Source organism: Esox lucius, chromosome 14, assembly GCF_011004845.1.
Source record: "Esox lucius isolate fEsoLuc1 chromosome 14, fEsoLuc1.pri, whole genome shotgun sequence".
NCBI lineage: Eukaryota > Metazoa > Chordata > Actinopteri > Esociformes > Esocidae > Esox > Esox lucius.
The window spans coordinates 17,052,687-17,072,575 of NC_047582.1; the positions used below are offsets into that span (position 1 = coordinate 17,052,687).

Below are 19,889 nucleotides of genomic sequence, written 5' to 3' on the forward strand. Positions count from 1 at the left end.
AAAGAAGATACAATATACACTCACCTAAAGGATTATTAGGAACACCATACTAATACTGTGTTTGACCCCCTTTCGCCCGCATTGATTCAACTAGGTGCTGAAAGCATTCTTTAGAAATGTTGGCCCATATTGTTAGGATAGCATCTTGCATTTGATGGAGATTTGTGGGATGCACATCCATGGCACGAAGCTCCCGTTCCACCACATCCCAAAGATGCTCTATTGGGTTGAGATCTGGTGACTGTGGGGGCCATTTCAGTACAGTGAACTCATTGTCATGTTCAAGAAACCAATTTGAAATGATTCAAGCTTTGTGACATGGTGCATTATCCTGCTGGAAGTAGCCATCAGAGGATGGGTACATGGTGGTCATAAAGGGATGGACATGGTCAAAACAATGCTCAGGTAGGCCGTGGCATTTAAACGATGCCCAATTGGCACTAAGGGGCCTAAAGTGTGCCAAGAAAACATCCCCCACACCATTACACCACCACCACCAGCCTGCACAGCGGTAACAAGGCATGATGGATCCATGTTCTCATTCAGTTTAGGCCAAATTCTGACTCTACCATCTGAATGTCTTAACAGAAATCGAGACTCATCTGACCAGGCAACATTCTTCCAGTCTTCAACTGCCCAATTTTGGTGAGCTCGTGCAAATTGTAGCCTCTTTTTCCAATTGGTAGTGGAGATGAGTGGTACCCGGTGGGGTCTTCTGCTGTTGTAGCCCATCCGCCTCAAGGTTGTGCGTGTTGTGGCTTCACAAATGCTTTGCTGCATACCTCGGTTGTAACGAGTGGTTATTTCAGTCAAACTTGCTCTTCTATCAGGTTGAATCAGTCGGCCCATTCTCCTCTGACCTCTAGCATCAACAAGGCATTTTCGCCCACAGGACTGCCGCATACTGGATGTTTTTCCCTTTTCACACCATTCTTTGTAAACCCTAGCAATGGTTGTGCGTGAAAATCCCAGTAACTGAGCAGATTGTGAAATACTCAGACCGGCCCATCTGGCACCAACAACAAGGCAATTGGGCAACAAAAATTGCTTAAATCACCTTTCTTTCCCATTCTGACATTCAGTTTGGAGTTCAGGAGATTGTCTTGACCAGGACCACACCCCTAAATGCATTGAAACAACTGCCATGTGATTGGTTGGTTAGATAATTGCATTAATGAGAAATTGAACAGGTGTTCCTAATAATCCTTTAGGTGAGTGTATAAACAAGATCCAGAACCGCCGCCGCCTTCTCCGGGCCTCATTTAAGATGGACTGAGGCGAAGTGGAAAACTGTTCTGTGATCTGACAAATCGACATTTGTAATAATTTTTGGGAGTCACGGACCCCGCGTCCTCCAGACTAAAAAGGAGTGAGACCATCTTTCTTCATCAGTGCACAGTTCAAAATCTAGCATCCGTGATGGAATGGGGGTGTATTAGTACACATGGCATGGAGAAATTTGGTGAAGGTACCATTAATGCTGAACAATATAAACAGGTTTTGGAGCAACATATGCTGCAATCCAGATTGTCTTTGTCAAGGGAAGGCCTTGCTAATTTCAGACATACAATGCAAAACCACATTCTGCACGTATTACAACAGCATGGCTTCCGTAGTAAAAGAGTCTGGGTGCTAAACTGACCTTTTCACCCAGTGAAAACATTTGGTGCATTATGATATGAAAAATACAAAAAAAGAGTCCGCCAAATGTTGCGCAGCTGATGCAACAAAGTGGTAAACATGCCCCTGTCCCAATGTTTTTGAAAGATGTTGCTGGCCACAAATTTAAAATGGGCCTGGATTTTTCACAAAAAAAACCATTTAATATGTTGTCTTAATACTATTTTCTGTTGAATATAGGGTTTAAATGATTTGCTTATCTTTGCATTCTGTTTTTATTTTCCTTTTACAGGGTCCCAACTATTTTGGAAACAGGGTTGTATATTGTTTTATAAAAACATTATATAAACTTCTCTTCTTCTTCCCATTACCTTGACGTGGTAAGAGGAGTTTTGACTAAACCAGGCCAATCCTATTCTGCTATGATATTAAGTGACCCACAGTTTTTAATTTTAACATTTGTGTTTCCTGTCTCTTCTGTTCTCCAGGATCTAGTGTCATGCCCCAAAAAGACTACCATCACTCAGACCTGGATCCCCTGATATCCTCAATGACAACCGCCTTTAAAGATCACTATTAATTACATATATTTTACAGCTACTGTTATGTCATGTTGTTTTATGAAATCATATATGAAGCAGTGCTTGCCCTATCATCTGGGCACAGTGAGAATCACAGTTGCACTACATACAGTACACTTTACCTGACATTTGGCAGGTAAAGTTAACAAAAATATTCTGAGTGCACTGGCTAATGTAGCTAATATCTACTGGAATAGCTAGCTACTGTACTATCTTGCTACATAGCCAACATGAGCTAATATTGAGAATCACACAATTACAATATCTGGCTAGCTACGTTTTGTTGCACATTCTTGCACTCAGAAAAACATAACATTACCAACCAGTAATATTATTAATGAAGTTTATATTGTTCTTTCTAAGTAAGCAGAAACCTCCTTATGTATGATTATGTTACTGAAACAGATTTGTTCTGGTCCGCTAGTGCAGCAATTTTGTACAAAATTAATAAAAACAAATAAGAATAGAGATCTGAGAATAAAACAGTAGACTGAGCATTAATAAATTATGAAAAAGTTTGGGTGTATCTGGGGGGGGGGGGGGGGTTGTAGATTTGTCCAGTTGAGGGTTGTGTGTGAATGTGGGGAGCGTGCTATAGTCAGTTTGTCTCTGGGGACATGTTAATGAAACCTACTGCTGTAGGAAAGAAACTGTTGTTGTGGCGAGAGGTTTTGGTCCTGATCGACCTGAGCCTTCTGCCAGAGGGGAGAGTTCTGAATAGTCAATTGGAGGACCAGCCCCAATCTTTGCCGCGTGCCTCCATAGGGCTGGTAGAGATGGCAGGTGCCAGCCAATCACCCTCTCTGCTGAGCGAATGATGTGCTGCAGCCTGCCCTTGTCCTTATCAGTGGCTGCAGCGTACCAGACTGTGATGGAGGAGGTCAGGATGGACTCTATGATGGCAGTGTAGAGGTGCTCCATCATAGTCTTTGGTAGGTTTAACTTTCAGCTGCCACAGGAAGTACATCTTCTGCTGAGCTGCTCAGCTCCCACTAGAGGTCCTGGGCGTTGGTGTGCCTAGAAAATGAAAGGACTTCAGAGAGTTGACTGGGGAGCCACCCAGGGTGATGGGGGGGAAGTGCAGCTGGGTTTCTCCTGAAGTCCACTGTCAACTCTACTGTCTTTAGGGCATTGAGCTCCAAGTTGTTCTGACTACACTAGGACACCAGATGGTCAATCTCCCACCTGTAGGCGGACTCGTCGTCCATCAGAAATAAGCCCAATGAGGATGGTGTCATCCGCAAACTTCAGGAGCTCGACAGAGTGGTGACAGCTCATGCAGCTGTTGGTGTACAGGGAGAAGAGTGGGGGGACAAGACGCATGCTTGAGGGGAGCAAGTGCTGATGGTCAGGGGATCAAACAAGTGCTTCCCCAGCCTCACGTGATGCCTTCTGGACAGGAAGGCTGTGATCCACCTGCATGTGGATTCCAGCACTCCCAGTTGGGATAGCTTGTGTTGGAGCAAAGCGGGAATTATGGTGTTGAATCCGGAACTGAAGTCCACAAACAGGATTCTAACATAGGTTCCAGGTGAGTCCAGATGCTAGAGGATGAAGTGAAGAGCTATGTTGACCATATCGTCCACAGACCTCTGTAGGCAAATTGCAGTTGGTCTAGTAAGAGGGTCGGAGACGGTCTTGAAGTGGGACGGCACAAGGTGCTCAAATGACTTCATAACCACAGAGGTCAGTGCAACGGGTCTGTAGATACTTAACCAAGGAAGTGTTGCGGAGAGGGGTGACAATTGAGTGCTACCGGATTGATACCTTAATAGGGAAGACATGAGAATTAGGGGTGACATTTGAAAAGTCCAGGGTTGCAACCTGTCTGATGAAGAGGGATGACACTTTACTAAGGGAGGGGTGATGCCTAATTTCAGGCATACTGTTGGTGTGAATCAGCTGACCAATTGCATTGTGGCATTGTTGACGTGCTGTACGCTGCCTGCTGTTACCTACCTGGCTACCTTCCAAACTTTTTTCGAATTTATTCTATATAAACTAATTGGTCAAATTCTACTTTAAGAGTTTACCAATGCCATATTTTTCATCTGTTGACCTCTTACCCAACTTTACTACACCGGGACTCTTTTTGGACATAATTAACAGAACTACTCACCCCTGAACACCCAACGCTAAGTATCATTAAAATGCCTTATCACTGTAATTATTGTAGCTACAACACAGAGGAGAACTATCGTCTTCAGGTAAAGATAGCAGAGTTAGAGGCTCGGCTTCTGAAGCAAATGTCAGGCAAGGATTATGTTTGTGTAGAACTAGAAAAAACTGCGTCTGTGCCACCAGGAAGAAACAATAGTCTTGTTAGCCCCCCGGCACAGCTCCTGCAGCTGGGAAGAAATGCCGTCAACCAGTTAAACCTGAATCGTTGCTAAATCCAACTGAGACTTTCAACAGGTTTTCCCCACTAGAGTCGGAGTCAAGGCCTGAGCCATCTTTGGAGGGGAATGATCGGCAGGCATGTTCTACCGGTGGCCTTGAAAAACAAAAAACTTTAGTCATCAGCGATTCCATTACCCGCAGTATCAGACTAAAGAATTAGCCGGTGATCGTACATTGTTTACCGGGGGGCAGAGCCACCGACATAGTCGTAAATCTGGGGCTGGTGCTAACGAAGTCTAAAACTGGCAAGTATAGAGAGTACAGAGATATTGTTATTCACGTTGGCACCAACAACGTTAGGATGAAACAGTCAGAGGTTACGAAGCAGAACATCGCATCAGCGTGTAAACTAGCTAGAACGATGTGTCGGCATAGAGTAATTGTCTCTGGCCCCCTCCCAGCTAGGGGTAGTGACGGGCTCTACATCAGACTCAATCACTAGCTGAAAACTGAGTTCTGCCCGTCACATGAGGTAGAGTTTGTAGATAACTGGCTCACTTTTTGGGACTCTCCCAGAAATAGGGGCATGCCTGATCTGCTGAGGAGCGACGGACTCCATCCTAGCTGGAGTGTTGCTTTTCTTTTATCTAGGAACATTGACAGGAGTCTCACTCCTATAGGCTCACCATGAGATAGGGTGCAGGTCAGGCCGCAGGCTGTTAGCCAGCCTGCTAGCATAGTGGAGTCTGTCGATAGCATAGCAGAGTAGTTAGTACAGCTTTACCTATTGCCACTGTGACTCATTGCCACTTCCAAGGTAGTGCTAACAAAATGTTCATATGGAAAAGTCCAATGATCCTCTTCGTAAAGCCTTTGAAGCCATAATTGTCTCAATGAGTTTTATCCAACATGTATCAGGTCCAACACATTGCCACAATCACACCTTAGATTTAGTCCTGTCACGAGAAATAGATATTGTAGATCTAATAATTTCCCCCCAAAATCCTGGATTATCAGATCACTGTCTTATTACATTTACCGTTAAAACAAGAAATCTACTTGCTCCGCAAACAATGAGTTTCAAAAGCTGTACTATAAATTCCTTGATATTCTTACAAGTTCGCTGTAAATCTGTAAATGATCAAATCGAGGATCTGAACTCAACACTGCGAAATACATTAGAGACGGTTGCACCACTAAAAACAAAAGAAATACGCAACAAGAAACTTGCTCCCTGGTACAAAGACAATACTAGAACACTTAAGCAAGCCTCCAGAAAATCTGAGCAAAAGTGGCTCTCCATCAAGTTGGAAGTATTCAGACTAGCCTGGATAGACAGTACAGTACAATACCGAAAATCACTCACATCTGCTCGTTCAGCTTATGTCTCCAACCTGATTGATGTGAACAAAAACAATCCAAAATATCTCTTTGATCTCTTTGCAAAGTTAACAAAAAAGCAAAGCTCAACAAGTGAATTGGGTCTCCACTTTAGTTGTAATGAATACATTAACTACTTTGATGAAAAGATCATCACCATTAGAAAACAAATAACTGACTCCTACTTAAATAGTTATGGTCCTCAAAATCTCAGTTGTCCTGAGAATGTCCTGAACCTCCCTGACCAGGTGTCAATGGGGACACTTGAATTTTTTTATACTGTATCGCTCGACACATTCAGTAAATTTGTAATGAGTTCTAAACTGTCAGCAAGACCCGATTCCAACAAAATTACTTAAGGAGCTATTTCCTGTGCTAGGTCAGCCAATGTTGAACATAATAAATTGCTCCCTTTCCTCCGGATGTGTACCAAACTCACTAAAAATTGTGGAAATTAAGCCTCTTCTAAACAAATCTAATCTGGAGCCCGACATATTAAACAATTATAGGCCAATATCGAACCTCCCGTTCCTCTCAAAAATCGTAGAAAAATGTGTTTCCCAACAACTGAATGCCTTCCCGAAGACAAATAACATTTATGAAATGCTCCAGTCCGGTTTCAGATCCCATCACAGTACTGAGACTGCACTCGTGAAGGTAGCAAATTACCTTCTAATGGCCTCACAAAGGTTTCGCATCCGTCCTGTTGCTTCTTGATCTTAGTGCTGCTTTTGACACTATTGATCATTCCCTTCTCTTAGAGAGACTGGAAACCCATATTGGGCTATGTGGACATGTTCTAGCCTGGTTTAAATCTTATTTATTTGAAAGATATCAGTTTGTTAGTGTGGATGGCATATCCTCTGACAAGTCAAAGGTATGCTTTGGTGTTCCTCAAGGCTAGGTTCTGGGCCCATTAATGTCCTCACTACATATGCTGCCTCTGGGCGATGTAATCTGAAATCACAATGTACATTTTCACTGTTATGCTGATGACCCACAGTTATATATTTCAATGAAGCATGGAGAAGCCCCAAAATTAGCTACTTTGGAAGCATGCGTTTCAGATATTAGGAAGTGGATGACAGAGAATTTCTTGCTCTTAAACTCGTTTTAGGACCCAAGAAACAAAGAGCGTTGTTAGTAGAACCTCGACGGCTGAATGGTCGTATCCCAAAAAACTGTAAGAAACCTTGCCGTTACCCTTGACCCTCACCTCTCCTTTGATGAACATATAAAATATTTCTCAAGAGTTGCTTATTGTCATCTTTGAAACATTTTCATTACTTCTAGACTAGATTACTGCAATGCTCTTCTCTCTGGTTACCCTGACAAATCAATAAATAAACTTCAATTAGTGCTGCACACGGCTGCTAGAATCCTATCTAGAACAAAAAAATTTGAACAGATTACTCTTGTACTAGCGTCCTTACACTGGCTACCTGTTAGGGTTAGGGCTGATTTTAAGGTTTTACTGTTAACCTATAAATCAATACATGGACTTGCTCCTACTTACCCTGCTGAAATGATCCAGCCATACATACCTACACATAACCTATGATCGCAAGATGAGGCCTTTTAATTGTACCTAGAATTTCTAAACAAACAGCCGGAGTCAGGGCCTTTTCTCATATAGCGCCACTACTGTGGAATTATCTGTCAATTAAGGTTAGAAATGCAAACTCAGTGAAAAACTTTCAAGTGTCTACTAAAAACTAATCCCTACAGCACGGTTTATGATTAGGTGTAGCCCGACCTGGGGGTGTGAAGTTGACCAGAAGGCTTGATACTGTCCACCCTTGCTGTCTTGCCAGGTGGGCTCTCGTCGGCACTGGGATGCCCTCCCTCCAATGCCTTTCGGGGGAAGAGTCACTGGCTTGTTGTTGTGTCTCTGTTGCACACTTGTCCAATTGGGCTGTACTCTGCTGGCAATACTCGGCCCTCATTCAGGGTGGTTGCGGTTGGTGGGTGTCCCTTTGGGTGATGTCTGGCAATGTGGTTGGATTGATTTCCTCCCTGTTGGGCCCTCCCCCGGGTAGGGCCACAGTATCGCCGGACAGCCCCGTCTCAGTTCCAAGGACTTACGCTGCTATACTATTGTGCTGGGGGATTGGGTCAGTTCTCCTTCCCCACTAAGGTCTCCTTCTCCACTATAAATCGTTGTTGATATGAGGAATGCATTTTCCGAATTTTCCCAGTCTCCTCCCGAGAGATTGAAACTTTAGGAGGACATAAGGTCCTGGTACACACCTGCGGGGTGCCTGGTTTGGGGGGCCCATTGCTGTCCCTGTCCTTGTCTGGTCATACTTCTGACCTAGTCTAAATTTAAATAGACTCTGGATTTAGCCTACATGCATTTATTAATTATTCCAATTGGACTCTTAATATCTCACCCGGCACAGCCAGAAGAGGACTGGTCACCCCTCTGAGCCTGGGTCCTCTCTAGGTTTCTTTATAATATTCGGCCTTCTTAGGGAGTTTTTCCTAGCCACTGAAATTCAACACTACTGTTGTTTGCTCCTTGGGGTTTAAGGCCAGGTGTTTCTGTAAAAGCACTTTGTGACAACTGCTGTTGTAAAAAGGGCTTTATAAATACATTTGATTGTTTGATTGATTGATGAGTGAGAAGTAGTGATACTTGAGGAGGGGTGAGAAGTGAGGTGAAGTGGTGATTCTTGACTAGGGTAGGGGAAAAGACTGAGGAGTAGCTACGGAGTTCCTAATATGTATTCTGTACACTAGGACTGTAAACACTCCAAGATAGAAGAGTGACTGGATGTGGCAGTCTACCTTCAGTTCTGACTGCTTGTTGAGTGAAAGTAACGTACAGAAAGAGTCATACCACCCACCTACACAGTTGTGTAACGTAACTTAGTAAAAACACATTGAACTGAAGAATAGTTTTGGTATCTGTCATACTTTTAGTAGTACTTTTATACTATCATACTTTTAAATGCTTTCTTGTAAAATATGTCTGATTGTTGGAGAATGACTGCTGTCTTGTTTGCTTCATAAGGCATTAAAATATTTTACTTTTAATATGTATATTATTTAAACTAAAGAGAATTTAGATGATTTAAATATAATTTCACTTGGGCTTTCTTTTACTTAAGTAATTTCTATTAGGGTATCTTTATTTTTGTATGTTGCAAATCCCTTTTTGTAATTATGAGCTTAAGTCTCCTACTTGAGCTCATAATTATGGCCAACATATGGCCAATGTCATCTGGAGTAATAACTTACATAGATAAAGGGCCTCACAACTGAGCACTCTGTCTCAGTAGTAGCCTACTCTCTGTAGAGCAAAGTTATTATAATAACTTTAATTGTTGCCATTTTTGGGCTCCTGGTCAGGTCATGCTCTGTTAATGTTAGCTTCTTCATCATCTACCAGACTAAAATACACATTACATTAATTGAAGTCACTACTGGCACATAAGCTAACCACCTGATTTTTTGAATTTTGTGAATATGTGAGTCATTCTCCAAGAATCAGGTATTGCTGGTTTGTGGTATGTTTGCAAACAAGCCAGGAGTTTCAGGATGGTTTTAAAATGACATATAAGTCTCAGGCAGCAGCTAAGCTAACCATCTTACTTAATTACACATTTGTAACAGACTCTTTAGAAGTTGTTCACTAATTCTCCAAGAAACAGGAATTGTTTGTTTCAGGTATGTTTGTGGTAGAAGCAGTAAATTATCTCCAAAAAAATCTGTTTGTCTACTTGCATCATTACTTTCTGTTGATCTGAGAATGACAAGCATAAAAAATACATTTCACTGAATTCAATACTGGAGAAAAATTGGAATGCAACATTCAAACATGTCAAGGATTTTACGTAATTACAGTTCATTTAAGGAAATCAGTTCATTGAAATATAACCCCATTTCCAAAAAAGTTGGGACATTGCATAAAATGCAAATAAAAACAGAATGCAATGATGTGCAAATCATTTATCGTTGTCTTTAATTGAAAATAATACAAAGACAACATATCAAATGTTGGAACTGAGAAATTTTCTTGTTTTGGAAAAATTGTTGATGCCAGCAACATGTTTCTAAAGATTTGTGATGGGGCATGTTCACCACTTTGTTACATCAGCTGTTCTTTTTACAAAACTCTAAGCATTTGTGAACTGAGGAGAACAATTGCTATAGTTTTGAAAGTGAAATGTATTCCCATTGTTGCTTGATATAGGGTTTCAGCTGCTCAACAGTTCAGGGTCTACTTTGTCGTATTTTTAATTTCATAATGTGCCAAATGTTTTCACTGGGTGACACGTCTGGACTGCAGGCAGGCCAGCTTAGCAACTGGGCTCTTTTACTACAGAGCCATGCTGTTGTGATATGTGCAGAATGTTGTTTGGCATTGTCTTGCTGAAATAAGCAAGGCCTTCCCTGAAAAATATGTTGTATGGATGGCAGCATATGTTGCTCCAAAACCTCTATGTATTCTTCAGCATTAATGGTGCCTTCAAAGATGTGCGTCCCCCATGCCATGTGTACAAATGCACCCCCATACCATCATAGATGCTGGCTTTTGAACTTTGCGCTGATAACAAGCCAGATGGTTTGAACCAGCCTTGTCCCTTGCATACTGAGATTTCTCCAGATTTTCTGAATCTTTTAATGATATTAAAAACTCTTTGCAATTTTATGTTGAGAAACCTTGTTCTTAAATTCCTGCACTATTTTCCCCTGCAGTATTTCACAAAGTGGTCCTCATTTCTGATAAACCCATTAATACCCAGTGATGTTACTGATCTGTTGCCAATTGACCCAATTAGTTGTGTGATATTCCACTAGGTTGTATTTTTTTGTATTTTCACAACTTTTCCAGTCTTTTGTTGCCTGTGTCCCAACTTAGAAATGTGTTGCTGGCATCAAATTGAAAGTGGGAATATATTTTTCAAGAAACAATAAAATGTCTCAGTTCTCAGTTGATATGTTGTCTTAGTACTATTTCAATTAAATATTGGGTTTCAGTGATTTGCACATCATAGCATTCTGTAGTTATTTATATTTTACGCAGCGTCCCAACTATTTTGGAAATGGGGTTGAAAAAACTATCTTTGATTCCTGGAATTTACAAACCTTCACAGTTGATTGAGTGACAACGTAAATGTCTCAGGGGGCATGAGGCAAACTTGTGAGGCAAATATGATACAATTGGCATTACAACGTTTTGAAAACATCTTTAATTCACGTGCACAGTCCGCTGGCTCAACTTGCAAATCGCTCAATCTCTGGCGAGCTGTCGCTGAGCCGAACCAAGCGTGCACACTACCTCCTCGGGCAGGGCGTATCTTCCTAATTTATGCCAGCAACAACCCGTGTGCGCTGCAGATTTTAATCCATAACGGCGTAGTGTGTTACTAATGTTTTTCTTTGAGACTGTGGTCCCAGCTCTCTTCAGGTCATTGACCAGGTCCTGCCGTGTAGTTCTGGGCTGATCCCTCACCTTCCTCATGATCATTGATGCCCCAGGAGGTGAGATCTTGCATGGAGCACCAGACCGAGGGAGATTGACTTCTTCCATTTTCTAATAATTGCGCCAACAGTTGTTGCCTTCTCACCAAGCTGCTTGCCCATTGTCCTGTAGCCCATCCCAGCCTTGTGCCGGTCTACAATTTTATCCCTGATATCCTTACACAGCTCTCTGGTCTTGGCCATTGTGGAGAGGTTGGTGTCTGTTTGATTGATTGTGCAGACAGGTGTCTTTTATACAGGTAACGAGTTAAAACAGGTGCAGTTAATACAGGTAATGAGTGGAGAACAGGAGGGCTTCTTTAAGAAAAACTAACAGGTCTGTGAGAGCCGGAATTCTTACTGGTTGGTAGGTGATCAAATACTTATGTCATGCAATAAAATGCAAATGAATTACTTAAAAATCATACAATGTGATTTTCTGGATTTTTGTTTTAGATTCCGTCTCTCACAGCTGAAGTGTACCTATAATAAAAATTACAGACCTCTACATGCTTTGAAAGTAGGAAAACCTGCAAAATCGGCAGTGTATCAAATATTTGTTCTCCCCACTGTAGCTGTTTTTTAATGCTGCTTAACAACATTGCACCAGTAGGCTATCAAGGATTTAGGCTGAAGGTAAAAATACTTGTGTGAAAATGACAAGGACACAGTATACCATTGCATAGAATATCCTTCTGAGCTGCAAAATATAATGTAAATATTAAATTATTTAAATATTTGTCTGGCATGTGCTATTTAATTGATGTGTTCGGTCCATACTATTGATGATGGCTGTATGTGGCCTGTAACTTCTGTAGTAATTGCTTAACATTTCCTTTTAGTTATTCAGTATTTTAACATATTCTCATTTCATAGCAACAACCCAGAGGGAAAAATTAAGACCCTCAAAGCAATGCTGTTTGAGTATTTGGGACCACAACAAGTGTGTATTTCTGTACGTTTGAGTGATTTTTGTTACAAGTGAAACCTATGCACAAAGAGCAGTTATGCACATGAAAATCAGCATTCACTATGCATGCATGAAGAAGAGACATTTACATTGAACTCTTACAGGATACCTATTTCCAGTTTCCCTGATTTCCACTGCGTCTGCTTGTTACGTTAGCACTCATCCCGGAAGGTTTCAGTTAGGTTTTTTTGGGAGGATGAATTTTAGAATTGTAAAACTAGATTCGTACAAGCAAAAAACATTTGTCTGTCATCGTAACAGGGTGTTTGTACGTTCACAGATCTAATTTCATGCGTACGATTCCTTTTTTTTTGCGTATGCATTTTTTTGGCAGATATCTAACTCCATACATGATGTGCCACAGCTGAGGACTGGACCGAACCATTGTGAGGCAATGGGCGGCGGTCGCCATCTTTTGAAACTTAAAAACGCGCTATAATATAATAAGAGCTTTCATTGCGTGTTATAAATATTATTTAAATTACATAGTTATGTTTACAGTGGTGTATTGGGAAGGGACAAATCACAGTTTTCCCAGTATGGAAAATCTTTCTGGAAGACGAGCAAATGTAAATCACCCGGAGTTACTCATCTTATCACAATGTCTTTATCTTTGGTTGATAAACAACAGCAGCGCCCACAAACGTGTACATTTTTTATGCAAATTTTGAACTGTTGTCAGCTCTCCCAGGATATGGTAAGATGTTCTAGTCGCTAATATCATAAATGTTTGTGTCAGACGTAGGGACCTAGCCTGATCACACTGTTGTGATCGTATGCGTCAAAGGGTTATAAATACCCTATAGCAAAATAGCAAAAAAAAGATTTGCCCGCTCTCCATTTTAAACTGCCCCCTCAGTTACTTCATCCTGGCGCCAGGCCTGTATCAGCCTGCTAAATGTATTTTTTGTTGTTGCTGTATTTAGAACAACCCTTGATTACATTAGCATGTAATTCAATGAATTTCGTTATTTTCTGTGAGGTTTAAACAACGGACTAATGATAAATAGACCTCCGCTCTACGTCAGTAATGCTGAAATATGTGCCAAAATAGATACGATGAAAGACATTTTCACGGCTCTCTCAACATTGCACATTACATGCATTAGACATTGTGAATTGACCATTGTGAATTGACAGAGAGCTATATGTCTGTTAAAACAGTTTTCAGTGGCATGATAGTTCCTTGACATCATATCATATTGCTATACTTTAGTTTTGCTTAAATAATGTCCCTTATTGTGTGTGCGACTCAAAAATTCTGTTTATATATGGGTGTAGTTAATACTTGGGTTTGCCTACATACAAAGCTATAAAATGAATGGTGCAGCTTATAAACGGGAATTACGGTAAGATGCTCCTTATTGGTGTGACCTGAAACAAGCTGCCCGGCAATTGAATTCTCAGAATCGGTTTACATTTACCTGTGCAGAGCACAAGACAATTTTCCATACCAACAGAATGGCCCTTGGCTTTGTCTTTTGGTACTGTGTAGATAATAGGATGGGGAATATGGCTGTGAACAAAATAATTAATTTCTCAAAGTGCATTATAGGGTCAGTGTTACTTGGTATTCAGCCATGTCTTAGTTCTTTTACAAAATTCCTCTTAATTCTATTTTTATTTACTTATTGAAGACCACATTAAAAGTACCTCCTCCATTTTATTGCCAGTTTAGTGTAGTTGACCCTATTAAGCCCATGTACCCTTTAAGCCCACATCTTTGAATTTGAATCAAAAAGAGAAAAAATACATTTCTCAACCCAACACAGTCTCCTAAATATGAGCGTGCACCTATATATAATAATATAGATTGTCAATTACTTGTCCTCGTTTACATATATAATTTATTTATGGAGAGTGAGTCAGTGTTGTTGACCAACTCCCAAATGACAGTACATGCTGAGGGAAGAACTGCTAATACTCCACTGTGTTTTAGGTTAGGACTAGCTTACAGGTATGGTTAGACAACAAAAACTGTGTTGCGGATACAGGGTCAGATCTCTTGTGATTCGAACTTGCAAGCATGAGGGTCCGAGTCGGTTGTGTTTACGCCTGATCACCGTCCCCTTACCATGACTCCTTAGCAAACTTCACTTCACTTAAAGCTACATGTATGTACTGTACTGAAAGGTTTTTGGATTGCAATCAGCCTACCTTACACAGTTAGACTTACAAATGGAATGCCTAAAATGAGATAATACAATACAAAACTAATTGATCATGTGAATAATAAGAAATAACTAATTTCAAAATCAAATCATTATCAAAAAGGAAAAGTTGGCAGTGGCTTTACTGGTGGACAGTTGTGCATGACTGAAGTTGTCTACAGTATGGGAAACCGTTGCATTTAAGAAGTAAAAGAAAACATTGCTGCAAAATGTGTGATGTTAACTCACATCGCACAGGAGCATGACCCATGAGCACCTAAAGGGAAAACACACTGATGTCATTGAAAAATTGTTAATTGCATCAGTTGTGTTTTTAAGTGTGAAATCCTGAGTTGCGTATTAATGAACCTCAGCATCATTAATCTGGTGGCCTACTTGTGTGCGTGGAGTTTGTTCACAGCCAAGTTGCACCTGTTAGCTAAGAAGTAATTATGTGACTGATGAATCATGTCTTTAGTGTCAAAGTTGATGAAACCCATATTCCTATAAAACAACAATTTGTTAATATTCATTACTTTTCTTTACATATATTGGTGACATTATGTTATATGTGTAAATATGAATCAGTGTAGTGTTCTATGTGTTCACAATCTCAAATATATCTACAGTGGATATAAAAAGTCTACACACCCCTGTTAAAATACCAGGTTTGACAAAGATAATGTCAGAATGTTTTCCACTTTTAATGTGACCTGTAATGTGAACAATTTAATTGAAAAACAAACTGAACAAATGAAAAATAAAAACCTTACAATAACCTGAGTAGAATTAACCAATGACATTCAAACTCATGTTAAATAGAAGTCATTATACACCTGCCATCATTTAAAGTGACTGATTAATCACAAATAAAGTTCAGCTGTTCTAGTAGGAGAGCTTCCAATGCATCAGAGGGATCTCAATGTTGAAATATATCAGTCAGGAGAAGGGTACAAAATAATTTCCAAAGCATTAGATATACCATGGAACTCAGTGAAGACAGTCATCGTCAAGTGGAGAAAATATGGCACAACAGAGACATTACCAAGAACTAGACGTCCCTCCAAAATTGATGAAAAGATGAGAAGAAAACTTCCAAAAGGCTTCCAAGGGGCCTACAGCAACATTAAAGGAACTGTGGGAATTTCTGACAAGTACTGGCTGTGTGCTACGTGTGACAACAATCTCCAGTATTCTTCACATGAATGGGCTATGGGGTAGGGTGGCAAGACGGAAGCCTTTTCTTACAAAGAAAAACATTGAAGCCCGGATTAAGTTTACAAAACCAAAAGTCCCCCAAAAGCACATGGGAAAATGTGTCTGATGACACCAAGGATGAAGTTTTTGGCCATAAATCCAAAAGGTATGTTTGGTGCAAAAACAACACAGTGAAGCATGGTGGTGGCAGCATCATGCTTTGGGGCTGTTTTTCTTCAGCTGGAACTGGGGCCTTAGTCAGGGTGGAGGAAATTATGAACAGTTCCAAATACCAGGCAATTTGGCACAAAACCTTCAGGTGTCCGTTAGAAAGATGAAGAGGAAGTTCACCTTTCAGCACGACAACGACCCAAAGCACACATCCAAATCCACAAAAGCATTGCTTCTCCAGAAGAAGATGAACATTTTGGAATGGCCCAGCCAGAGCCCAGACCTGAATCCAATTAAACATCTGTTGGGTGATCTGAAGAGGGCTGTGCACAGGAGATGTCCTCACAATCTGACAGATTTGGAGTGCTTTTGCAAAGAAAAGTGGGCAAATATTGCCACGTCAAGATGTGCCATGCTAATACACTCCTACCCAAAAAGACTCAGCGCTGTAATAAAATCATAAGGTGCTTCAACAAAGTATTAGTTTAAGGAAGGTTATTGTGAGTTTTTTATTTTTCCCCCTCAAAGATTTCAGTTTGTTTTTCAATTGAATTGTTCCCCTTATAGGTCACATTAAAGGGGGAAAATGTTCTGACATGATTTTTCTTTGTCTCATTCTTTTACATCACAAGAACCTGGCATTTTAAGGGGTGTGTAGACCTTTTATATCCACTGTATGTGCATTTTTCAGGAATTATCTTTTGATTTGTTGCTATAATTCAGTTTTTGCTTATAAATGCATATACATTTATACATTTTAATACTTGTAAATAAAATACATTTACATTTTTAAAAAAATCACATATTTTATAAAATATCTTTAGGTGACCGTTTAGTTTACCGTAATCAATCTTCACATTAAATATAATTTAATGGACCATTAAATTATATTTTTTCAAACTAAATTTGTTTGGAATCAATAGTAAATACCAACTAAATTGTAAGTATTTATTTGCTAATAATATTATTATAAAAATGTAATTAAATATTCCCCAAAGTGCCATTGACATATCCTTCAATCGATTTCACATCACAAAGGAGCAAAAGCAGCTTGGGTGTAAAGAGTGTCTCCGCTGTCCACTTTCCTGGCCCTAACCACGGCTAATTTTGGGATGGCTTGGGGCTCCCTGGCTTGTGGATCAGTAGGCCATCCATCATCGTTACCAGGCTGTTTCATTAGCATGTCAGGCTAACCTTGAGCTTATCCTTTCAATCCTCTCCTACAAGTCAGTATTTGATCTATCCTCATCTCACAGGAAAAGTTTCAGTACTGTCAAGATGACAGGAAGAGAAGCCTGAGGGGAAATATATGCATGATTTTCATAGGAAATAATGCTCCCATACCGGGGAACTCCGCCTTTTAGGAATTCATTACCCCCTCCTCCCCCTCCGTGAAAGTGGTCATAGTTTTACACTGTTTGTTTTCGCTAAACCTTATTTTCCCTCTGTTTAGCCTTCACATTTTTTATATTACTACTTGCTCTCTGACACATTTTCTTCTCTTTCTTTCTCTTTTCGTTCATCCTCCAGGTCGGTGATGCAATGGCTGAACAGGGTCCAGTCCTTCCTCTATTGCAATGAGAATGGTTTCTGGGGGACATTCCTGGAAAGCCAGAGGACGTGTGTGTGCCATACCGGTGTCACCTTATGTCAGCGACCCATCCCATGTATCATCGGGGGCAACAACAGCTGTGCCATGTGTAGCTTGGCCAACATCTCACAGTGTGGCTCCTGCAACAAGGGCTACAAGCTGTACAGAGGCCGCTGTGAGCCCCAAAATGTGGATTCGGAGCGTAGTGAGCAGTTCATCAGCTTTGAGACCGACCTGGACTTCCAGGACCTGGAGCTCAAGTACTTGCTCCAGAAGATGGACTCGAGGCTCTACATCCACACCACCTTCATAAGTAATGAAATCCGCCTGGAGACTTTCTTCGACCCACGGTGGCGAAAGCGCATGTCCCTGACTCTAAAGAGCAACAAGAATCGAATGGACTACCTGCATATGATCATCGGGCTCTCCATGAAGATCTGCCAGATGCGAAACAGCAGCATTGACCCTATGTTCTTTGTTTACGTGAACCCATTCAGTGGCAGCCATTCTGAAGGCTGGAGCATGCCCTTCGGCGAGCACAGCTATCCACGTTGGGAGAAGACAAGGCTGGGCAACTCTCAGTGCTTTAATTGGACCCTGCTGCTAGGCAACCGATGGAAGACCTTCTTTGAGACAGTGCACATCTACCTACGAAGCCGCACCAAGGTGCCAACCGGGCTGCGCAATGACACAGGCCAGGGTCCCGTGGACCTATCTGACCCGAACAAGCGCCAGATCTACATAAAGATCTCTGATATCCAGGTGTTTGGTTACAGTCTACGCTTCAATGCAGACCTGCTCCGGAGTGCTGTGCAGCAAGTGAACCAGTCGTACACCCAGGGGACCCAGTTTTACTCGTCTTCATCCGTCATGCTACTGCTGCTCGATATTAGGGAGCGGATTAACCGATTGGCCCCCCCAGTGGCACCTGGAAAACCCCAGCTGGACCTATTTTCCTGTATGCTAAAGCACAGGCTCAAGCTGAACAACAGTGAGATGATCCGGATCAACCACGCCTTGGACATGTACAATATAGAAATACTGAAACAGTCAGATCACCTGACTACTAAACTCTGCTGAGATACAGTAAACAAACAAACAAATGAAAAGAAGTGCAAGGAGAAATGAAAAACTTTTTGGGGAGGGATATTCTTTTTCATTTTGTTTGACATTTTGTTTATTTTTGGACCTTTCTTTTCTGCCTTTTGATGTAATATTAACAACTTTGTAATTGTAATTGTTAAACAGACACTCAAAAAGGCAGTGATGAATCCTTTTAGCTGGTTAAAGAAGATTAACGAAAACCACTTTAAAAGACTGTACCATATTTGTCCTAGCATGTCCATCATTTCCTAAAAGAGCATAAAGAGAGAAAAAGAAAAAGAAAAATCTTTTGGTGATGAAGAGGCCTTTATTTTACTCTAAGGGAACAAAGGTTATATCTGAAACTGCCATTCTTTACTGAGTAGAACATTTTTAAAGATATAATAAAGTTGCATAAGGGCAGACCAGATATTATACTTTTATTTCAGTGAATATGCTTTATCAACAAACAAAATATTAAAATCATGTGAAAAGACAGTTTAATACAATATGAAGGCATTTATACATAATGGGTAAATAGTATAGCAAGCAAGTACTCTAAACATTGGCAATGTAGTCTTTTTATAATATAAAAAACCCAAGTCTGCGTCCCTATCTTTGTGAAGTAGGGTTTAAGGCACTTTGTTGCTATACTTAAAGCATAGGCACAGAACCGGGATGGCAAAGTATTTCCATGTCAAATAACGAAAGCCAGCTGTTTATATATGTGCACACTATTATTTTGCTTGATGCTTATAGCTGTTTGTTACTTGAATGTGTCATTTCAGAGTGAGTGAAACCATTCTATGCTGAAACTTGTCTTTGGGCGCTGCCGCTCGTGGTCGAAATTCTAACCCTTTTTCTCATGAGGTGGTTTCTTCTGGTGCCTGAGTGCAATATTGTGGTCTGAAAATGAACAATCAATGCTATTTCGTACAGCTTTGCAAAACGTACACTGCTGATGTGTCTGCTGATGTGTCAAGCTTTTCGGCACCAAGAGCAAATTTGAACATTGATCATCCACATGCATCTGCAACAGACAATATAATGCCTCACATTTCTTTGAGGTACACATAAGACATGGAAAGCCCACATATAATAAAAAAGAAAAAAAATCCCATTTGTATTTTATGTTGTTGACATTTCCCTCCAGTTCATTTCAAATAGAGGAAAGCACAGTGGGCCGAGAGATCTGAGGGATTAGATGGAAGGACATTGTAAAAGCCATTGGATTTTTATTAACTACAGTGTACCCATTATTAGAAACTGTTATATAAGTGTTTCAAATAATTTGGATATGAACTTTTTCATGACCATACAAATCAGATTTAACCCTC

General features: G+C 40.6%; 1 protein-coding gene across 1 annotated transcript in view; it reads left to right on the forward strand.

The window, feature by feature from the left end:
• brinp1 (bone morphogenetic protein/retinoic acid inducible neural-specific 1) overlaps positions 1–19,668 on the forward strand; it is a 222,059-nt gene extending 202,391 nt beyond the window's left edge. The window contains exon 8 of the mRNA XM_010901621.5: positions 17,409–19,668. Within this exon, the coding sequence (XP_010899923.2) occupies positions 17,409–18,549 (1,141 nt within the window). The 3' untranslated portion in view covers positions 18,550–19,668. The remainder of the gene's footprint in view (positions 1–17,408) is intronic.
• Positions 19,669–19,889: the final 221 nt, after the last annotated feature.